Here is a 21,202-nt window from a genome sequence, read left to right on the forward strand (position 1 = left end):
GTCTACAATGTATACAAATCTTCCTCCCCACAACCCACTAAAATTTCCTTTCAGTGCAAAGTGCCCCCTTCCCTACCTCACATTTGCCCCCTCTGTCCAGTGCCCATCTTCCCTCACATTCAAACCCCACACACATACCTTCCCACACCACCCAGCCATGCTGCATCCGCACTCCACACGGAACCTTGGGCAATTCATCCTGTGAGTATTCCACACACACCCCTCATCATCCCTCCCTCATTTTTATGTCACGCTCAGTGCTGAAGGTTCCTGGGCCTATGGGCAGTTCCCATCCTTGTCCTGTCCCATGGAGTACATAGCAGGAAGGAGACCCCCTTGTTCCACTTAGTCTGTGAGGAAGCTCTGGAGTTCCTTCTGGTTCTGCCGTTATATGAAGGAGGATTGGGGCTTTGGGGGCCTCCTTGCGGAGGTTATCTCAGGTGACCTTTGGTCAGGGATAGGGAGTGGCAAAAGGAACCTAACTGGTGAGAGCCCATAATTAGGTAACTCTCTATCAGGAGCTGTGAGAGATTTTCATGCACAGTGGCATTTCTCAAAGTTATTCAGCCAGCAAAGAAAATAGTTCCACACCCTGGCCATATCATTTAGAGCATAAAAGAGTTGGTTCGAGGTGTTCACATGCTTGCTGTCTCTTCCTGGGTGCAGCAGGTTTACATCACATGAACAAAATAGAGTTATCTCTTAACTCTTGTTTGTGGTTCCTGAGGTAGTATACCAGAAGGTGCACGCCAAGCAGCTGGAACTCCTAAAAAGGGCAAATAGTGCTTTTCTGTTTGCTCTCAGGGCGTTCCTTTCTATTGTTGTTTCAGGTGGCCAGGGAGGTCTCCCTGTCATTCAAACAGGTGCAAAAGAGGAGGTGCTTGGGCACATTTTTCACTTCCCTGCAGCTCACAGGCTCCTTTCATTCTTTCTTGTAGAAGGCATCTTGTTCCTTTTCTCTTCTGCTTGTTTGGTGGGTGCTAGAGTTTTTCTCTCCTCCCTTCCCTTGACCCTCACCTCCCATTTATCTCTGTGATCACTGGAGCTTTTGATACTGCACGTGGGGCAGAACAATGCCTTACACATACCGGGACTCGAGACCGCGGTCTCCCCCTCTACCTCAGAGTGCTCGTGCCACACACTCCTCTGGCCAGACATATGAGGAGCTGAAGCGCCAGTGCCAGCAGAAGGGGATGCTATTTGAGGACTGTGACTTCCCAGCCAATATCTCCTCTCTCTTCTACAGTGAGAAGCCACCCATCCCCTTTGTATGGAAAAGGCCTGGGGTGAGTATGACACTGCTTAGAGATTGTTCCCACTTTTGCTATGTGTCATGTATATATTTCCATCTCTCCTGCCAAGAGTCAGATGACACTGGACTTCTTAATGAACAATCAACCAAAACAAAAAGGAACATAATAGGGGCAGAGCCCCATACGTATGGAGCTTTATAGACAAATAAGAGACATGGCCCTGTCCAAGTCAATGGGAGTCTGCCTTTGCCCTCAGTGGGGCTAGGATTTCACCCATAGTCTCTGTATGAATCAGGATCTGCTCATGTGGAATAAGAGAGAGAATCTTGACATGGTCTGTGTGTGGAGAGAGATAGAGGTACACGTATAGATGGATAGATAAATACAGGTGTAAATTAGATCTCTTGTAGCTTTACATATATGCAATATACATGTGCATGCTGTATATCTGTCTTATTTTTGGTCTGATCCTCTGGTGATTTTTACAGCAGTGTAACTCCATTGTATTCAATAGAATTATTCCTGGTTTGTGCCTGTGTAAGTCAGAGTGAACTGAGTCTATGATTTTTAGTAAATTTGTAAGGGCCATATTGTCCATCCCAAGTAAGGGCAGTGGTAGGTCATATCCACAGCAGATTGAATGTTGTTGAGTTCAGTGGGACTACTCCCATGTTTAAAGTTAAGCACCTGCCTTAATCTTTGCAGAATTGGGCTTAATGTAAGACAAGCTGCATAAGTGTGTAGCAAATGATTGGAGGGGCATGAGAAAAATGATGGTAACAGTAATCAGATAATACCATTCACAAACAATGTGGTGGTTCTGAACCATTTTTTTTAAATGACATTTAAAAATTCCATATCAAACCATAACTCCTGTAACCCCTTCCCACCACCTTTACCCTGTTTGAAAACTGGATTTAATCACTTTAGAATTTTGCATTTAGTTAATTTGTTCTTTGGTGCCCCCTTCTGTAGTCTATATAGTAGCCTGCTGCACAGTAGTCCATATAGACTACCTCCAACAAGCCCGCTGCCTAGCATTATTCCCAGACAAATGCTATGTTAAGATAGAGCTAAGGTTGAGAGTACATATGAGTCATTTAAAGTAAAATACATTCTAGGTACGTTATAAGGATCCAAAAACCTACTGTTATAAACCAGGAAATCCACAGTTAAGGTTACATTTAAAAGAAATTCAAACATGTTAAGGTCTGGAAATGCAGTTGGGCCACTCAAGCAACCTTAGCTCTGCCCTGTCTGTCGCACACTCTTCAGTCACTTAAAACTGGCTGAAATCTGGTGCATGGGTTACATTTGAAATATTTGTTAAGGATTAATGCTCATCTTTTCCTGCCATTCTTCACAACTGAAAGTTTCTCCTTCAACAGGAACTTTAACTCAACCAGGTAAGGACACCGTGAAGGGGGGAAAGAATGGAAAAATAAAAAGAAGTTTGTCTTTAAAAAATGATTTAATCCAAGCTGCAGCCACAAGCACTAAAATGCCTTGATCCTAATCCTACAGGTGTGGCATGGTGTCACGACAGTGCAGAGTTAAGACTTCTGTCTTTCAGCTAGGAAGAAAAATGAAGGGGAATGCCCATTGATCGTAAAAAATATTCAAGTGAAGCCTATGCACAAGATTTCAGTGAGTTTTAATTATATGGGACATTTGAAGAGCCTGTGTTACTTTGTTACTGAGATTTTAAGAGCAAAACAAAGGTCTGCCAGCAGGTGCTATATTTCTCAAAAGACCCATTCTTAGTTAATTATAGTTCCTAAACTAATAAACAGATTTACTGGTAAATTCTCAGACAATTCATTTTGTATCCAAAGTGTATGTGCTGTAATTATGGGAAGGATGCTCTCTAGTTTTCATACATAACAAAGAGGCTGAATCCCTGCTTTAAGTGGAAAAATTCAACCTTATCTATGGAATTGCTACAGACACTTCTCACATCAGGTCCTACCCCCCAGGCTGCCTAACCTGCATGGGACTGAGGTCACCTGGGTGCTGTCTCTACTGCTGTCCCAGGGACGGGGTGGCTCCCTGCAGGTGTTCGGTGTGAGAGGGCATGAAGTCCATTGACTCCATCCAGTTGTGGAACATATACTCTGAAGATAAGCTATAAATTTGAATATGTGGCCATAGTAAGATGATATGGCTATGTGATGTTTACATACTGTATCTGGTACCAAATGCAAATATTTGTGAATCTAGATCAGCAAAAGCCCTGTTTACCTTTCCGGCTGAATCACACAGTGACTATCAAGTAGTCAATAATGTTTTTATTCTACCAGAGGTCTATTAATATCATAATTGTTCCAAGTCATTATTTGTAGCAATGGACAGTGGTCTGTCTTCAGCCTCTCTTCCAGATCCAGCCATCACTAGTTTTTGCAAGCTAAATTTGGAAGAATTTCAAGCCAAATAAGTGACTTGATAGGATGTGCCTTTAGGCTGTGATTTCTGCCATGTGAAAGTGTGTGTGTGTGTGTGTGTGTGTGTCTGAGCAGTGTAGCAAGAAAAGCAGCTAACAGGAGGGGGTAAGAAAGTTGAAGTTACAGCAGCCCACGCACTACTTTAAGTTTCACCTTCTTCTGGGTCCTCAGCATGTAAATCAAGCCATTTTAGTCTCCCTTTCATATCAGTAAGTGGGAGTAATGGAGGCTAAGTGTCAGGGAGTTTGTGTATGCAGTGTAGTTGTAGCCGTGTTGATCCCAGGATATTAGAGAGAAAAGGCGTGAGTGGTAATAATATCTTTTATTGGACCCAACGTAGAAGTTGGTCCAATAAAAGATATTACCACACCCATCTTGTCTCTCTCTGTTTGCATAAGGGAGACTGACTAATGCTGCCTCTCACCTCATCTGCCAAATTAACCTGGCATTTTTAAAACTTGAAGAAATAATCATCTGTGGAATTTAAATAAAACTTAAATATCATTATTATAAGTCAGATAATAAAGCCTCTGTATAGTAGTTTGTGTAAAGAATATTAAAATAAATGAGATAACTGATTGCCAGCTCTCAGATTTGCACCCCAAAATAGCTTTATCTCCTTTATTCAGTATAAGGAAGACTTTCTAATTTGTCAAAGGTGTGTGTGTGTGTGTATACACAGTATAGGCCGGCTGGTGTACATTCGCATAACCTCACTGAAGTCAATGGAGCACTGTTGATTTACAAAAGCTGAGGATCTGGCCCTGTATGCCAAATGCTATAAGATAATAAAAGCTATTTAGCAATACTATCCTGATTTCTCTTTCTTATTTGAAAAGAAAACCTTTAAAACTATATCTTCCAACAGATACTTTTTTATTAATGTTGGAGAACATGTAACCCCTTCCTCATTTTTTTCCTCTTGGCATGATCCACCTCTCTTTTCTCTATACCCTCGTGTATGATTTAGATTGTTAGTGGCTAGCCCAGTATAAATATCACATATTCTGTAATAATTACACTGCCTGGGAATGTTTTTTCCCCATCGCTTGCCAATGCAAATGCATTTGTGGTGTAGAAATGGACTTGAACCAAATCTGAACAATCTGAACAACCCCCACCAACCTCCAGATCTGGAGCTGAATGTTGCAGTCAGTTTGGGGCAGAGGTGAAATTGCTTTACACCAGTTCAGACTCCCTCAGTCCGGCAGACACACACACACTCTCAATATGGAAGGGAGACCAAATTAATGTAATTTACCCTTTCTTGAGCCAGAAGAAATTGTAAATTAAAGTAGTGTTTGGACTACGGTAAGTATCACCTTCTTTCATCTCTTTGGTATGTAAGTTACATCTACTTAGGGAATGTCGACATGGGGAAAATTGACCTGAATAGCTACTACAGAACAAGCCATTCCACAATAGCTATTCCAGTCAGATTCCCATGTATGTAGCATACTCTGTAGTGTTATATAATGTCAATTCCCAGATTTTGGCTTGGTGTTGGACTGCAATCATATCACATAGTAACAGGTTTCAGAGTAGCAGCCATGTTAGTCTGTCAGTATGCATCCGAAGAAGTGGGCTGTAGTCCACGAAAGCTTATGCTCTAATAAATTTGTTAGTCTCTAAGGTGCCACAAGTACTCCTGTTCTTATCACATAGTAAGGCATTGCCATGTACCTGTATCTGCATTCCATTAGTAAGAAAAATGAAGGTGTGTCTCGAAACTGCATGAAAAAACAGGTTCAGTAAAAGTTCAGTACCTCAAGTACCTCAGTGGCAAACCTGAAGCCTCAGTTGATAGTAATGTGCTCTAGATTTCTAGTTGCCTTTAATTAATGCACTAAATATTAGCAGCTTTATTGAATGGATCTAGCTTGGCTAGAGGTCTACGGGGAATTTATAGGACCTGATTCTCCTGTCAATTACTTCAACGTGAATCAATAGTGGTTCCAGTCAAGTCAATCAAGATACACAAGAGTTAAACTTGCCCATACTGTCCCATCATGTCCTGTCCCAGCAGGTACTTGGTATTCTGTATTCTTCAGGGGGTGGTCTCTGCTTTCTTGGTTCCAAAAAAAAGCAGAATACAGAGTGGAGGTTGGGATCTCTCCAGGGCAGTATAGACTACAAGACACTATGCGGATTTTAAAGAGGCAAATCTGATGTACATTATGGAGGGCAGGGACCAATGAAGGCAGACTCCCAGCCATGTACTAATTTGACGCAAACAAAGCTCGAATACTGGGTATTTTAAATTATCCACAGCCAAGCTTTATGGACCTGATCAACAGCCCACTGCAGTCAATGAAAGATCCCTGTTGACTTCAGAGGACTATGGATCAGGTTCATGAAGACCAGGAGTCCCGCACAAGATTCTAACCCCACAACCACAGGCTCTGCGCTGAGAGTTTAAATGTTCCCTTAGGTCCAAGCCCAGTCAGCACAAGAAGCTGAGTCAATGCCTCATCTACTGGAATCTCCTCCATCTCCCAGCCACCACTGGTTTCAGAGAAGAACAACCACACACCAGTGAATTTAAACTCTGGCTTTCCCACTCAGGAATTTAATTTAACTTTTGCTCCCAGGATAAACAGGATACAACAGACTCTATATGTGTTTTATGGGGAAAACTCTTTGTCTCTCCTTTTATGGTCCATGTGCATTCCATGTATGGTTTGTAAATAGACTTTTGTTCCATAATTATTGAATATGCAGTCAGGTTTATAGCCAAATCAGAAAATTTGCCATGGACCGCTGTGATATTCTCCTTCCTGCATCATAGAATACTATTGCACCCAACAGTGGAACTCCCCTCTGTGGAGGACAGGGGGCTTTGTGCGAACTCTGCTGATGGGAGTCTCTGGGAGTCATTACATCAGTGGATTGCCTGCTTGCCCTGGTCATTGTCCCTTTTTCAGCCAATACCTCCCACTTCGGGGGCTGAGTTGGGCTCCTTATGACCTTCCATCTCCCCTTTGTAAAGAAGCTGCCGCTACTTTGAACCATTGCAACTTGCCTCTGACCTAGCCCTTGCACCACCATTCATGCTGGATTAAACTGACGGATCAGGGCCTTCTTTCAAGGTGACACCAGGATACTGTGTAGTACAATACTCTCACAATTATAACAATATAATATGGTAGGGCTGTATATAAGCAGAACAAGAGCACCTGCAAAGTCACACTCCCAAAGTTTGGAGAGTGCTATGCAAAAATCACAAGGAGACGTGCTTTTAAAATGTAGTGCTCCTGAAAGGTGTAGGCTTGGTAGCCCTGGAAACTGAAATCTGTTAAAGCAGACAAGGGCCGCCCATGGTTCCGCATGAATATTCCTTGGGACCTGATTCTCCTCTGGGTTACACTGACATAAATGACAGTCAGGGACATTACCCCCGATTTACACTGTGGTAAGCAAAAGAGAATCAAGGTCTACGTCTCTCACGAGAATGGCCACAAGGGTGCTAATTATGATGCAGAGACAGTTCTCTAGGAGCTGCCCTGTGACCACCAACTCATTTTACAGTGGCTACCAAACAATCATCAGACAGTGATACAGTTTGGTTACTATTAATCTAAGACAGATTCCCATTAGTGGCCTGGATTTGAAAGGCTCCTTATCTCATTACTACCACAAGCCATTTAGTCTGGTGGGAACGGTATTTTATATAAGTAGGGTATGAAATATCATTTGTAAAAATGAGCTGTGATACCTCAATACCATGCAATCATTCAGAGCTAGCTGGTGTTGGTTACCAATGTCCTGGCCTTGGGAAGTTGGCAACAGAAAGAGCACGATGGGAGCTCTGTGCACCTGATACGTAGGGAGTAAAGGTTATTGAGGGGGGTACACAAAGTTTTAGGGCGTTTGGGGACAGATTAAGTTAAACAGCTCTCTTAAAATGTGAGTTTCTTAATCGCTACATACTTATGTTCCCTTTAAGCAGCAATTCTAAAATAATGCATATTATTAAAATCAAAATCCTCTCACTTTTTCCTCCATTGTAATGTTGTAAGGACTATGAATGTTTTTTTTTTTTTTATCATTTAGTTACAGGTCACACATGCCAGGGGGTATTTAACAAGCAGGTGGGTCAGGTAATGACAAGTTCTGGTTTGACTTGCCTTTGTTTTCTGTAACTGTGACACATCAAACTCACTAATGCTTCTTGCTGGAAGGCATTTGGCTTGAAGGAATGTGGGCAGGTCACTTGCCCTCTGCCACTTCCTTTGAAGCCAGGAAACACTCTAAAGGTGCCATCTGCATCCCTATATGAGCATAAATTACATTAACTTAATGTGTGACTCAGGGTAATGACTTTAATCACCCATGGACATTTCTCATTTTCATCTGCTGTGCAGATGTTAATGTCTTTCTTCTCCTCCTCTGTAAGGCTGTGCTCTTTTGGCATGCTTGTATTTACTTCAATAGGAGCTCAATTGAGTCTTTTTGTTACAAAGATGCAGTATTATGCTCTCTAAGGGCTGAAAGGTGTTGAATGTTTTCCAAGTGAGGCTAAGCTCCCTCCGTTTTCAATGATATCTGAAGAACCAGATCGCCGCTCTGCTCAGTGCAGAAACAGGGGCTGGGGGGAAGGTGGCTTTAAACCACCTTTGTGCCTCACTGTATTCTTAGCCGGGCACCCTGTGTAAATTAGAGCAGTCTCATGGTTGCTCTAGCTTGTACTCAGCCAGTATCAAGTCTCCCGGGGCTATTCCTCAGATAAAAATAGCTTCAGAACAGGGATAATCTGAACTCTTACCCCAGTGCACACTATCACAGTGCTGCCAGAGGTGTGTGGCATAGAGCCATTTCTCTGTCTTTTATGCCACTCAGCAAAACCCTTATTCTTGAGGCCAATTCTACCCTCCCTTTGCCACTAGACTAGCATAAATAGGCAGGATGGAACGGAGAATTGGCTCCACTATGCTCAGCGCATTGCAAGTGGGGCACCCAATGTCTTATTGGGTTGAGACATGCAGTTTGATCGTTGAGAGGGTGGGACGCTTTTTTGATCACTTGGTTGCTGCCTCCTGAATTGGGAACTTTGGTCAAAATGCACCTCCAGGGCTACTTTGTTTGCCAGGTCCACTACTAGGTCTTTAACAAGTCAGCATTCAAATGGAATTTTGGTGATTCAAAGGGATGCTGCTGTATGCAGCGGGGATTATCAGCAAAGGGGTTAACTCCAAACTTGGCAGTATTTCATAGCAACAGGACTGGGTGTAGCAAACTGGCTCATGTAGATGGGGAAGCGAAGGGCTTGCCACGTTATAGGGTTTTATGTGATGTTGGCTACCCACTTTGACAAATACCCACTTTTTAAAAACATGAGTTGTTATAAAGCTTGTTCAACAGACATGAGGAAAACCAAACGGTGCTGCTGACCTTTATTTTCCTGTGGAGATTGTGTGTTTTATCCTGTGTGGAGTCAGGTACACTACATAGGATCTTTACATATAGCTGCTGCTATAAATTGCTCTGAAAAAGCACCCCTATGTGTCAGTGTATTTTTAAACTTATTTAGATGTATAAATATTTTTTAAAGCACCTCTCCCACTTCCTAGGTGCCTAGCACCAAAAATGTACACAATGTAATACATATACAGCTTCAGCAACTTATCCCCATTCCCCCCCCAGCATAACACAATAATCACACTCTGTAAATAATATAAAAATACCCCACCCTCACTGAATGTATTAATCACCAGCCATCTGCCCAATATACAAAAGCCTGTCAAATCAGATTCACTTTATAGTGTGCCCTGACAGTCTAAACCTGCAGGCTGTTTAACTTACTCATTTTGGGATATTGCCAGATTTCATTGCCCGGACCTGGACCTAGGCCTGGGTTAGCTATGAAGGAATCAGAATCTCGGACGCTACAGAATTATGACTGTTAAATAAACTAAAATAAATACAAACCAACTCCTTTTCCTTCTAGGGAAATGCCATGTTTGAAGGATTGCATCTGATCCCCTATTATTGTTTTGCTATTGAACTTCCTCCTTTTGCAAAGGCATCAATGAAGGGGCTTCTTGCTTGTCTGCTTAACTGAAATAGTGTGGCCGCACTTGTGACAGATATTGCAATTGCATGCAATATCTTTGGGGACCATACTGTATTCAATTTATGGATCACTATTGGCCAGGGATGCTATGCAACTCCAGGGGGCAGGGTTATCACAGCTCCTCCAAGAACCACAAACAGTTGAGGGGCGATTACGGAACCACGTAGGGCAGTGTTTCTCAAACTGGGGTCGCCGCTTGTGTAGGGAAAGCCCCTGGTGGGCCGGGCCGGTTTGTTTACCTGCCCCGTCCGCAGGTCCGGCCGATCGCGGCTCCCATTTGCCACAGTTCACTGCTCCAAGCCAATGGGAGCTGCTGAAAGCGGCGCGGGCCGAAGGACTTACTGGCCAGTGGGAGCCGCGATCGGCCGGACCTGTGGACAGGGCAGGTAAACAAACCGGCCAGGGGCTTTCCCTACACAAGCGGTGACCCCAGTTTGAGAAACACTGACGTAGGTTGTAAACATCTCCAGAGATACACCACTCCCGAGGGGGGGGGGGGATGTTGCATATACTGGTTCAAACTGGGTTTTCCAGAGACCAACAAATAAAAAAAGGGCTTTTGCTATAATGAGGCTGGGTTTAAACTGACTGAGGGCCTGCTTTCTGATCCAGCAAATGAACAGGACCTTCTGTTCAAGGGGGCCACTGGGTTGGAAGGACTTTGGCCTACCAGGGCCCCTCAGACTGATGGGTGATCTCCGGTAAACTTTTAGCATGTGTCTAGGACCTTTTGTTGTTTATTATGTTTTCTTCGGAATCCTTTCAATAACTGTGCTTGCTTAGAAAGGGCGGTGCGGTAACTTGTTACTGCTGGCAATACACTGTTCATAGCCTTTGGAGAGAAAGCAAAGCACAGGCACTGGCCATTAGGTAGGCAGACTGGCTGGCTGGGAATGTCACACGGCAAGGCAAGAGGTTGTGCAGTCTTAAAACCTCCAGTCAAAAGGGCATGGAACAAGGGTCCCTGCCCTGAAACAGGTGACAGCTAAAGACTTGAGACCTAACTGGGCACTCCTAGTATGTACCACAGAGGAGGGTGCAGGTACCTTGAAACTGTGCTATCACCTATACAACCAGTTCTGCAACAGGATTTCAGGACAGATTGACTGACTGGATGCACAGGACTTAACCATTTTGTTCAGATGAATTCAGTGAGACTTTATTGGCATGACAAGCTATACAAATGTTGCCAGAGCGTAAGATAAAACTGACAACTTAGGTATGTGTCAGAGGCATGTACAACACCCCCAGGGTAGGGTCACGTATAGTACTTAGGATCTGATCCCCTGTGTCCATTTGTTTCAGGAAAGGTTTCATCAGGCAATGAACAACAGGTACTTCAAGGACAAAGATCAATAGGTGCCCATCATTAGGGCCGGTGCTACCATTAAGGCAAACTAGGCGGTTGCTAAGGGTGCCAAGATTTGGGGGTGCCAAAAAGTGGTGCCCCCAATTTTTTTTTACAGCGTTCCTGGGCTGGGCTGCCAGCGGCGCGCTGACATGTGTGGCTCAGACTCCCTCTCCCAGCGCAGCGGCTGTTCCACTTCTCCTGCCTCCCAGGCTTGCGGCGCCAATCAGCTGTTTGGCACTGCAAGCCTGGGAGGGGAGGAGAATTAGAGTGGGGGCAGCGTGCTCGGAGAGGAGGCGGAGCAGAGGTGAACTGGGGTGGGGAGCTGCCACACGGCTCCCCGGGGGGGGGGGGGCCCCGGGGGGGGGGGGGGGGGGGGGGGGGGCGGGGCGGGGGGGGGGGGGGGCGCAAGGTGGAAGTTTCGCCTAGGGCGCGAAACTTCCTTGCACCAGCCCTGCCCATCATTAAGGCTAAGGTTTTGTCCTGGATATTTTTAGTAAAAGTCAGGGACAGGTCATGGACAATAATGAAAAATTCACCTGTCCCCGACTTTCACTAAAAATACCCATGACAAAATGGGTAGCCTAGGCAGCTGCGAGGGGTGGGGGTGGGAGCTCCAAGGTCCCCCTCTGCTGGTGGCTCCAAGCAGCGGCGGTCGCCCCTGCCTCTGCGGTGGCTGGGAGCTCTGGGGATCCTCCCTGCCACTCACTGCAGCTGGGAGCTCCGGGGGTCCCTCTTGCCCCCCTGCTGCCGGATCCTCCCTGCCACCTGCTGTGGCCGGGAGCAGCGGGGGTCCCTCTTGCCACCTGTGGCAGGGGGGAGTGACGGATCTCCCCTGCCACCCATGGTGGCCAGGAGCGGTGGCAACAGGGAGCTGCGGGGTTAACCCCCACCTGCAGTGGCTGGGAGCTACGGGGGTACCCTGCAGCTCCCTGCCTCCACAGGCAGCAGGGGACCTTGCAGCTCCCAGCCTACACTGGCTGAAGTCACAGAGATCTTTGGAAGTCACGGATTTCATGACCTCTGTGACTAAACTGTAGCCTTACCCATCATACCCCAACATTCCGTTCAATGAGCTGCAAGTGCAACAGAGAACCAGCGGGAAAGCAGTGAATGCTTTTTTTCTTTTTTCTTTTTTTTTTAAGTGACAAGTTACATTTCAAGGGGGGGAAATCCCTGACAGATTAATTGTTTTACAGACATATTTTTCTATCCAATGCAGAACATCTGCGATATTTTTAATTGAACTTAAAATAATCAAAGAAATACCAGTCAACATTGCTTTCCTTTCTATGAGTGTCTTATTGGCTCCGCTCCTCTCAACCTTTGGACACTCAAGGGTGTGGAGTGTCATATTTGATCCAGTCCCACTTAAAACTAACATTACTTGGTAAAGCAAACAAAGGTTGGGATCAGCCTCTTCTTTTTCTTTTCTTTTTTTTTTTTTTAAGGGACGATGTTATGGTTGCTCACCACTGCCAATGCTAGAAATGCTCTACAAGTAAACACAGGCCTTTGCTCTCGCAGGGTTGCCAATCCAGTACCTTTCATCAGCCCTACGTTAATTAGAAAAAATTAGATCAAATGATTGTTTCATTGTGACACACCATAATTAGCAACAAAGGCTCAACACAGTGTCAGTACTATTGTGTGGTAGCCAGTTTCTCAAGGCTTGTAATAATGCATGTAGCATATTGGTGACAGGTTCATCCCTTGAATGTTGCTATATTTTTCCAGGCATATTTTAAATGATTTTTTCTCTCTTACTCTCTCAGGAAATCGTTAAAGACCCACAATTTATAGTTGGAGGAGCCACAAGAACTGACATTTGTCAAGGGGATCTTGGTGAGTGTTTTCCCTTTACAGAATTATTCCACACCTATCCAAGTGCTGTGGTGCAGGAGATTCTAGAAGGGGCCGGGGGTTGTTATTATCGAATAGTAATTCCTCGCTCTTATGTAGCACTTCTCATCAGTGGATCTCAAAGTCCTTTACAAAGGAGTTCAGTATCAATACCCCCATTCTACAGGTGGGGAAACTGAGGCCCAGAGTAGGGAAGTGATTTGCCCAAGGTCACCTAGCAGCAGAGCTGTGTCTAGAGCCCAGTCTAGTGCTTTATCCAGTAGGCAAAACTGCCTCTCCAGTCTCTTGTTCCCTAAATTGATGGAAGAAGTGAAACTCAGAAGTAACGTGTTCTCATTCTGTGTCCTGTAAGCACATAATAGCATCTACAGCAATGCAGAGTCTCAAATACATTTTGGGCAGTCTTAAAGTCATGATGCAGCTATCCTCATGGCAGGGCACTGCACAGACACAACTGATGTTGTGTCCCACCATGTCAATGCAACACCATAGGTTGATGCCAGTGTTGTATTTGACATGATGCTGCAATATTATGCACTGATGCAATATGGCTGGGTAGTAATGCCATGACATATCTACTTGGTCCTGCAAGATAAAGTCTGGAAAATGGTTACCCTTGGAGAAAGAGCAAACAAGAAGATAAAAATTCATTTTAAAACAATGAAGGTATTTAGTACAGGCACATGGTGTTATGTGACTAACTTCTAAATTGGTTTTAGCTTCTCACTCATCCCACTCTAAACAATGGGTGCTTTGGATTGAATTGCACTACACTCAAAAAGTACCACAGCTATAGAATCATATAGAATTTCAGAGAATTATATTCTTGCTATACAACACTATAGCATCATCCAAAAAACACAAAGAAAGTTTGCAGTGGGGTTGTAGCTGTGTTGGTCCCAGGATATTAGAGAGACAAGGTAGGTGAATAAATCAAAGATATTACTTCACCCACCTTGTCTCTCAGAAGAAGGTTTATAATTTTCTATTGAATTCTATAGGTTTTAGAGAAATTTCTATTCAATCCTATTACATTTCCATAGAAACCTATTCATTTCATCCCAGCTGAATTCCATAGGACATTTCCATAAGGTGTACATTGCAAGTTGAATGGTTTCCTAATACTGTTCCAAAATGGTTTATAGGGATTTTTCAGATCTTTGTGCAGTTGCTGCCTCCTGTGAGATATTCACTACTCCCTTCACTCCGTGCAAACAACTCAGGGCTTGCAGCAGGCCTGCTGGTTTGGAAAAAGTGCACATGACTCATTTTTGTTCTGTTTCATTCTTGAGCAGTTTCCCTTCCTGTGAGTCACTAACACAAAGCCAAGGTCTTGCCTTTATCTTGAGGAAGAAAAACACACAGAAAAAGTCAAAGCCTGGCCCGGTTGAGGCCAATGGAAACTTTGTCCTTTATTTCAGTGAGATCAGGTCTTGGCTCAGATGCTATACGACTTCCAAGGAAGCTGAGACTTGGGTGGTTCCATATGGCATCTTGCCTGATTGGTGCCAGCTAGCCAGCAAGTCTTCTCCTGAAGTTTTAAGTTAAACAGGATATTGATGTGTCCTTGGGTGGCGGGCAACCAGCCATCATACTGCTTGTTTATAATAGGAAGTCATGTGAAATGTCACATGTAGCGTCAATAAATTAAGCCCCTTCATACTTTTTCCCCCCAGTGGCAAAAAGTACTTTCCAGACTTTGTGAACTTTCACTATAATGAGCTGAAGTCTACTTTACAGTAATATCAGCGTAAACCCAGATAACAACGGACTTCAGTGGAATTCATCTGGATTTACAATGAAATAGTAAATAAGAGCAAAATTAGCCCACTGCATGGAGGAAAACAGCTGACAGTAGTTGTGTTCATAGTCAGTTATGGCTGGTTTGTGTAGCATCTCACATTGCACAGGAGATAAAATGCAAATAAATGAAACCGATGTGAGTTTACTCCACCCAATGAGAACTCTTAATACACAATTAAATGCAGAACCTGTAATACAGGTAGGGCAGGATTGTGATCTTTGTTACAGTGGCATAAATCCAGAATAATTCTACTGACTTCAGTTACACTAGCATAACTGAAGTCAGAATCTTACCCATACAGTTTGAGACAAGGCTGCTACAGTATCTTTTTCCTGTAGATTGTGTATATTTTCATGATATATTATTGGTGATCTGTGTATTGGTGTTTCCAATTTGCAGGTGACTGCTGGCTATTAGCAGCTATAGCTTCTCTTACACTGAATGAAAAAACATTAGCCAGAGTTGTACCTCAAGATCAAAATTTTGGACCGGGTTATGCTGGAATATTTCACTTTCAGGTAAAACAGCATAAAATGCAAACACTTCTAGGGGCTGGGTAGCTAAATGCACTGGTCCATTTAGTGGCAGGGTTGTCCGTTTGCTATAGAAGTGGATTTCATAGAGTTTAAGGCCAAAAGAGACCTTTAAATAATCCAGTCCAGAGGTTCTCAACCTCTTTCTTTTTAAGCCACCCCCCCCCTCCCAACATGCTATAAAAACTCCACAGCTCACCTGTGTCGCAACAATTGTTTTTCTGCATATAAAAGCCAGGGCCGGCATTAGCAGGTAGCAAGCAGGGCAATTGCCCGAGGCTCCACACCATAGCGGGCCCCGCAAAACTACATTTCTTAGGCTTCGGCTTCAGTCCCAAGTGGTGGGGCTCAGAGCCCCTGGGCTTCAGGCCCTTGCAATGGAGCTTTGGCTTTCTGCCCTGGGCCCCAACGAGTCTGATGCTGGCCCTGCTTGGCAGACCCCCTGAAACCTGCTCGCAGCCCTCTAGGGGGCCCCAGATCCCTAGTTGAGAACCACTGATCTAGTCTGACCTCCGAATGATGACTGAGGCATTCAAAGCAGTACTTGCTAAACTCACCTTAAGTGAGAGTCTTGAGAAGAAACGCAGAAAAATTTTAACTTTCCACAAGTCACACACTATTTTTCTATTATAAAGGGAAGTACAGTGTTAGAAATCATGGCATCATCTCAGAAAGGTTTAAATACCCAGGGCCAAATTCTACGCTCAATTACATGTGTCAAATCCCACTGCCAGGAAGTCAAAGGGGTTACATAGTTGTAATCAAGAGGAAGACTTGGCCCTACCGTATATGTGGGTTTTTAAGATGGCTTAAGTCACATGATATTTTATATCTAGTTCAGATCAAGAAATATAGTACAATTCCTAACCACTTTTAATATCCGTGTATCTGACTTAGTTCAGATTCCCGCTCCATCTAAATTGTTCAATATAATGTAATAGAGAGTGATAAATTTATACATTTTTAAAATAAACTTCTAGAATGTAATATATAACTATAGGTGCTCAGATGCCATGGTGGTGGGCATAATATAAGAACATGGATCAAATAGAATAGATCTCTGCTATAGAATCCTCTAGGTTGATTTAAAAATTCTATATAAATGGTATATTCTGTTAAATGTTATAGATTTTTAGAATAATTTATATAGAACCTTACTTAATATCTGTAAAACTCTATTGGATTCTATTGGAGTTTATCATAAGGACTGAGAGAAATTGGGGGGGATATACAAAATTCCTGTCTGCTATGAATTCAGTCTGTTACTTACTATTTTGTCCCATAGCACTCAGTGTCCTTCAGTTTGTAATGTATATGTTAACTGAAAGTCTTTGCCAACACACAGGTCTTATATGAATTCAGTATAGTTTAAATAATTTACTACAGTTTGACACTACAGCATGTATGAAGTGGCTAAGGATCAGGAAATTGATGCAGTTCCAGGTATGGCAGTTTGTGTCTATGGAGTTTCACAACAGTTATGTCTTTGTGTCATGTTTAGAAAATAGAAGCCCACCAGTTTCTGTATTGACTTGATTGAGAAGAGGCTTAATGGGGGAAATAAGGTGCTTACTTTGGGCCAGATTTCACCTGGCTCACAAGAACAGCGTGTTTTTAGTCTTATAACAGCCCCCGGATGTTACTGAGATAGTTTAGGAGCATGGGAATATGGTAGTTAGAGAGGCGTGCTAGCCTTATGAAATATTACAAGTTATCAAACAATTCTCTCGCCCTCCATTCAACACAGTTTTGGCAGCACAATGAGTGGCTGGATATTGTTATTGATGATCGATTACCCACCTTTAAAGACCGCTTGGTTTTTCTACACTCGGCTGAACACAATGAATTCTGGAGTGCCTTACTGGAAAAAGCCTATGCCAAGTAAGTACTGTCTGGCTTTGGTGCAGGCATTGCTCAGTTTGTCACACAGTGAAAATGGTCAGCTTTTCTTTGTTCAATGCATTTTCCTCAGCCTTGACCTGGAGATACTATGTCCTAATTAATCCCCGATGGATTGATCCAACTTCCAGAAATGTCAATGAAGAGACTCCAGTTGGCTTCAGTGAGAATTGGATCAAGTCCTAAAACCTGCTCTTTGTTTTTCTGCTGAGAGTGCTAATAATGATGCCAACTCTTATGGCTAAAAACTGGAATAAGACTATCTACTGGTTTTGCATCCAGCAGGCCACTGAACAACTTACAGTATTGTCACTGCCAGCCTGGGCTGGATTTGAACCAATAATGGATTAGAAATTAGGATGAGGAGGGGGTGAGGGGCTACAATGTAATTAACAAACTGGGACTGAGATTCTGCTCTCACTGAACCCAGTTTTTACTCCATTGACTTCAATGGAGTTACTGCTGGTTTACACCAGTGTAAATAAGAGAGAATCAGGCTCAGTGTAACCTAAAAAAGTGTTTAAAAACATGTCTAACTACTGATGTGCATTTTTCAGACTGAATGGGAGTTATGAAGCCCTAAAAGGAGGCAGTACACTAGAAGCCATGGAAGATTTCACTGGAGGAGTTGGAGAAATGTATGAAGTCAAAAAGGCTCCAGAAAATTTCTATGAAATCTTGAGAAAAGCTCTTGAAAGAGGTTCAATGGTGGGCTGTTCTATTGATGTAAGTAAAAGACTAGAGAGGGTGTAGTTTTGTGGGGGGTATTTTTTAAGTAAAAAATCCAGCTGAAATTAATAGCAAATAATTTGCAATAGTAGCAAATAAGCATTGCAATCATTTATAACCAATAACTGTAATCTAATGTACATGCAATACCAATTTAGTCCTTATGGCAGCTGTTCAGAAGAAGAGAGTCATTGGATTTCAGCTTCGTATGTGCCATTAATTTATGTATAGGTAATAACAGTGAATTTTATTTCCTGGCCCCGTTCACCTGACCTGGGTCAGAGTTAAAGCTGTTCACGGCCCTGTCACAGAGCAGGAGTCAGTGTCGACTGGCTTCAATGATTGCTGTTACCATTTTTGTGCTATTGTTATTTTTGTCTCCAAGCCTGAAGTAAGCTCTGTGTGGGCACAGAGGGCTTTGCAGAGTCAGTGCCTGAGTTTGTAAATTAATGTTGTTGTTCATGAAAGATACCAGATTTAGGACAATCCTGGAGGGTTGGCAACCCTATTTACAACACTGAAGACTGGATTTATCCATAGAAGAGGTACCACATGGGCAGCAGCTGTAAGCTTCCTTACACTACTCTGCCAGTGTGTCTTATACCTGAGCTAGAGGAACCTACCATAGGGGTAAGAGAAGATAATTGACTCACCATTCCCACTAGATGCTTGGTCTTTTCCCCTGGAGCATTCCTATTGATGACAATCTTAGTAGAAAGTCCCATATTGTTCCAATACGTGAAAAAATAGAATGATTTTTTGTGTGTGGAAAAAGTGTCTTCCCTAAAAGGCTGTGCCAGTGTGCAGGAACAGGAAAAGCTATAGACAGTATTTGGTCCTGCCATGAGGGCAGGGGACTGGACTTAATGATCTCTCGAGGTCCCTTCCAGTCCTAGAATCTATGAACCTGTACTGTCATTCACAGTACCTTTTAGTACTGCCACTGACTTCTCAGTGTATCTAGCTGTGACGGGCCCAGATACTGACAGAGTGTCACCACGTACAATGTCCTCTCAAGGAAGGGTACGTCAAAGTGTATTTTCATATTTCAGACCAGCAGCGCAGCTGAGTCAGAAGCTCGAACCCCTTTCGGCCTCATAAAGGGTCATGCTTATTCAGTAACTGGTATTGACGAGGTACGTCCCAATTGTTGCTATGTTGACAGTATGTGGTGGAGCGTGGGCTGGCAAGGGGTGCAAACTCAAGTGGTGGAAACCTAGAGCTGGAGAGTGAAAGGTCACAAATCCTGTTCTCCACACCTCCTGGATGCAGTTTGTCTGGAGAATTGGGGTGGCAGCATTGTAGGAGGTGGGGACAGGATTTTGGCAGGCCACACAGGGCATGTCCCTTCTCCCCCATCTAAGGTGTTGTGCCCAGCTTCTTGTGCCTAAAGGAACTTATGGCGTGAGGCCTGGGAGCTGAGTGAAAGTTTTCAACTAAAACTTTTTTTTGGCAAAAAAATGTCGATTCTGTGATACTAAAAAATCTTACAAATTTGCACTGATTTCACCAAACTGATTTGTATGGGGGAAAAAATTCTGTAAAAACCAACATGTTTAGTGTTGACATTTTTGAAACAAAGTGGGTAGATTTTTTTATTCAAAACCACTTTTTATTTTGAAATGTTCTTTCCTTTCATTTTTTAGAAATTAAAAATATTTTCAAATGCACGAAATTGAAACGGCATGGTCCATTTTGGGTCAAAGTGGTTTGTTCAACCCAAAATTATTTTTTTTTCAACTTTTTGGGGTTTGCCAGAAATATTAGACAATTTAATTTTCAGTTCAGCCTGAAGCTTTTTTTTTTAATTTACAGCAAACCAAAAACTCCATTTTTCACCCAGCACTGCTCTTCTCCCCTGTGAAGTGAAACTATAATCCAACCCCGGTGGGAGGTTTCTCCTTTCTCTCCACCATCTCTTCTACCCCCTGCACATTTGCTCCTGCCTAGTTCCCCAGTGCCCAGAAGAGTTACCCAGCCTATTCACTCTGGAGGAGAATGGTCTCTTAGTTAATGACAGCAGCCAGCCAGGGATTATTTATTACAGTAGCAATAGTCTCATTATATTTTAAGGCCACTCAGGAATTTCTCTGTTTTTGTCTTCCTATTTCTAGGTGAGTGTCCGAGGCCGAAAGGTGCAACTCATACGGCCAAGAAATCCATGGGGTCAAGTGGAGTGGAATGGCCGTTGGAGTGACAAGTTAGTTTTATGTATAATAACTATTTGTATTGCATAGAGGTCAGACTTACGAGGGAAGTCAAGTCAGTGTTCTGTAGTTTTCTGCAGTTATTTGCAGCTTAAGCTGTTTTTCAGCCTTTTCTAATTAACAGTCTACACATGCAGAACAGTGCTGTCATCGTCATAACATCCTGACTTCAGTAGTGTCAAGACTGCTCAGTTACCATTTAAAGAGGCACTGTCAAGATTGTTTAGTCCCAAAATGTAGGTACTGCTAAAAATAGAAACATAATCCACTATTAATATAAATGTCTTTACACTTCTACCCCGATATACCGTGACCCGATATAACACGGATTCGGATATAACGTGGTAAAGCAGCGCTCCGTGGGGGGGGGGGGGGGCGGCACACTCCGGCGGATCAAAGCAAGTTCGATATAACGCGGTTTCACCTATAACGCGGTAAGATTTTTTGGCTCCAGAGGACAGCATTATATCGGGGTAGAGGTGTATTTTTAAGACAATTCCAATGGAAAATGTATAATTTGTATTATTTAAACATTCCCCTGCAGTATTTGCAACACAAATATCCAAACACTGTGCTATTGCATGAGAACTGGAAAGTGCTGAGGTAGTGTATAGGAATTGGACAGTATCTCTTTAAATATTTTGTGAGCCCTCTAATGGCACTCACTGTGTTCTATGTTTCTGAAGCCAGAGCTCCAAGGTATATATGTAGGTTGGCCTTGCAAGTTTTGTGTAGCTATTAAAGATCATTATTTGGACCACACTTGCCTGTGTGGTTCCTTCATATTACATTTGCTGTGTAAAGAGCAAAAGACCCAATAAATGCCAGCTGGGAAAAAAGTGAAACTCCCTAGTCTCTTTCACTATCCAAGCTGGATGAAATTAAAATAATAGTCATTTTAAAAGCAAACAGCATAAATGGTAAACAGTAGATTCTATTTTGGAAATTCCTACTAGCTGTACTTTTCATGTTTGATTACATTTATACATGGCCTGTTTCTGAGATCACTTGCATTGCTTTACCTCCATTGTCTTCAACTGAGTTTTTCCCGA

At 43.1% G+C, this 21,202-nt stretch overlaps 1 protein-coding gene across 1 annotated transcript in view; it reads left to right on the forward strand.

Annotated features, from left to right (window-relative positions):
• Positions 1-946: 946 nt before the first annotated feature.
• The window catches only part of CAPN9 (calpain 9), a 44,729-nt gene continuing 24,473 nt past the window's right edge, over positions 947-21,202 (forward strand). Inside the window, exons 1-7 of the mRNA XM_034766967.1 lie at positions 947-1,286; positions 12,891-12,960; positions 15,182-15,300; positions 17,063-17,196; positions 17,772-17,940; positions 18,996-19,079; positions 20,058-20,143. Coding sequence (XP_034622858.1) covers positions 1,074-1,286; positions 12,891-12,960; positions 15,182-15,300; positions 17,063-17,196; positions 17,772-17,940; positions 18,996-19,079; positions 20,058-20,143 — 875 coding nt within the window. The 5' untranslated portion in view covers positions 947-1,073. The remainder of the gene's footprint in view (positions 1,287-12,890; positions 12,961-15,181; positions 15,301-17,062; positions 17,197-17,771; positions 17,941-18,995; positions 19,080-20,057; positions 20,144-21,202) is intronic.

Source organism: Trachemys scripta, chromosome 3 (genome assembly GCF_013100865.1).
Source record: "Trachemys scripta elegans isolate TJP31775 chromosome 3, CAS_Tse_1.0, whole genome shotgun sequence".
NCBI classification, from domain to species: Eukaryota; Metazoa; Chordata; order Testudines; family Emydidae; genus Trachemys; species Trachemys scripta.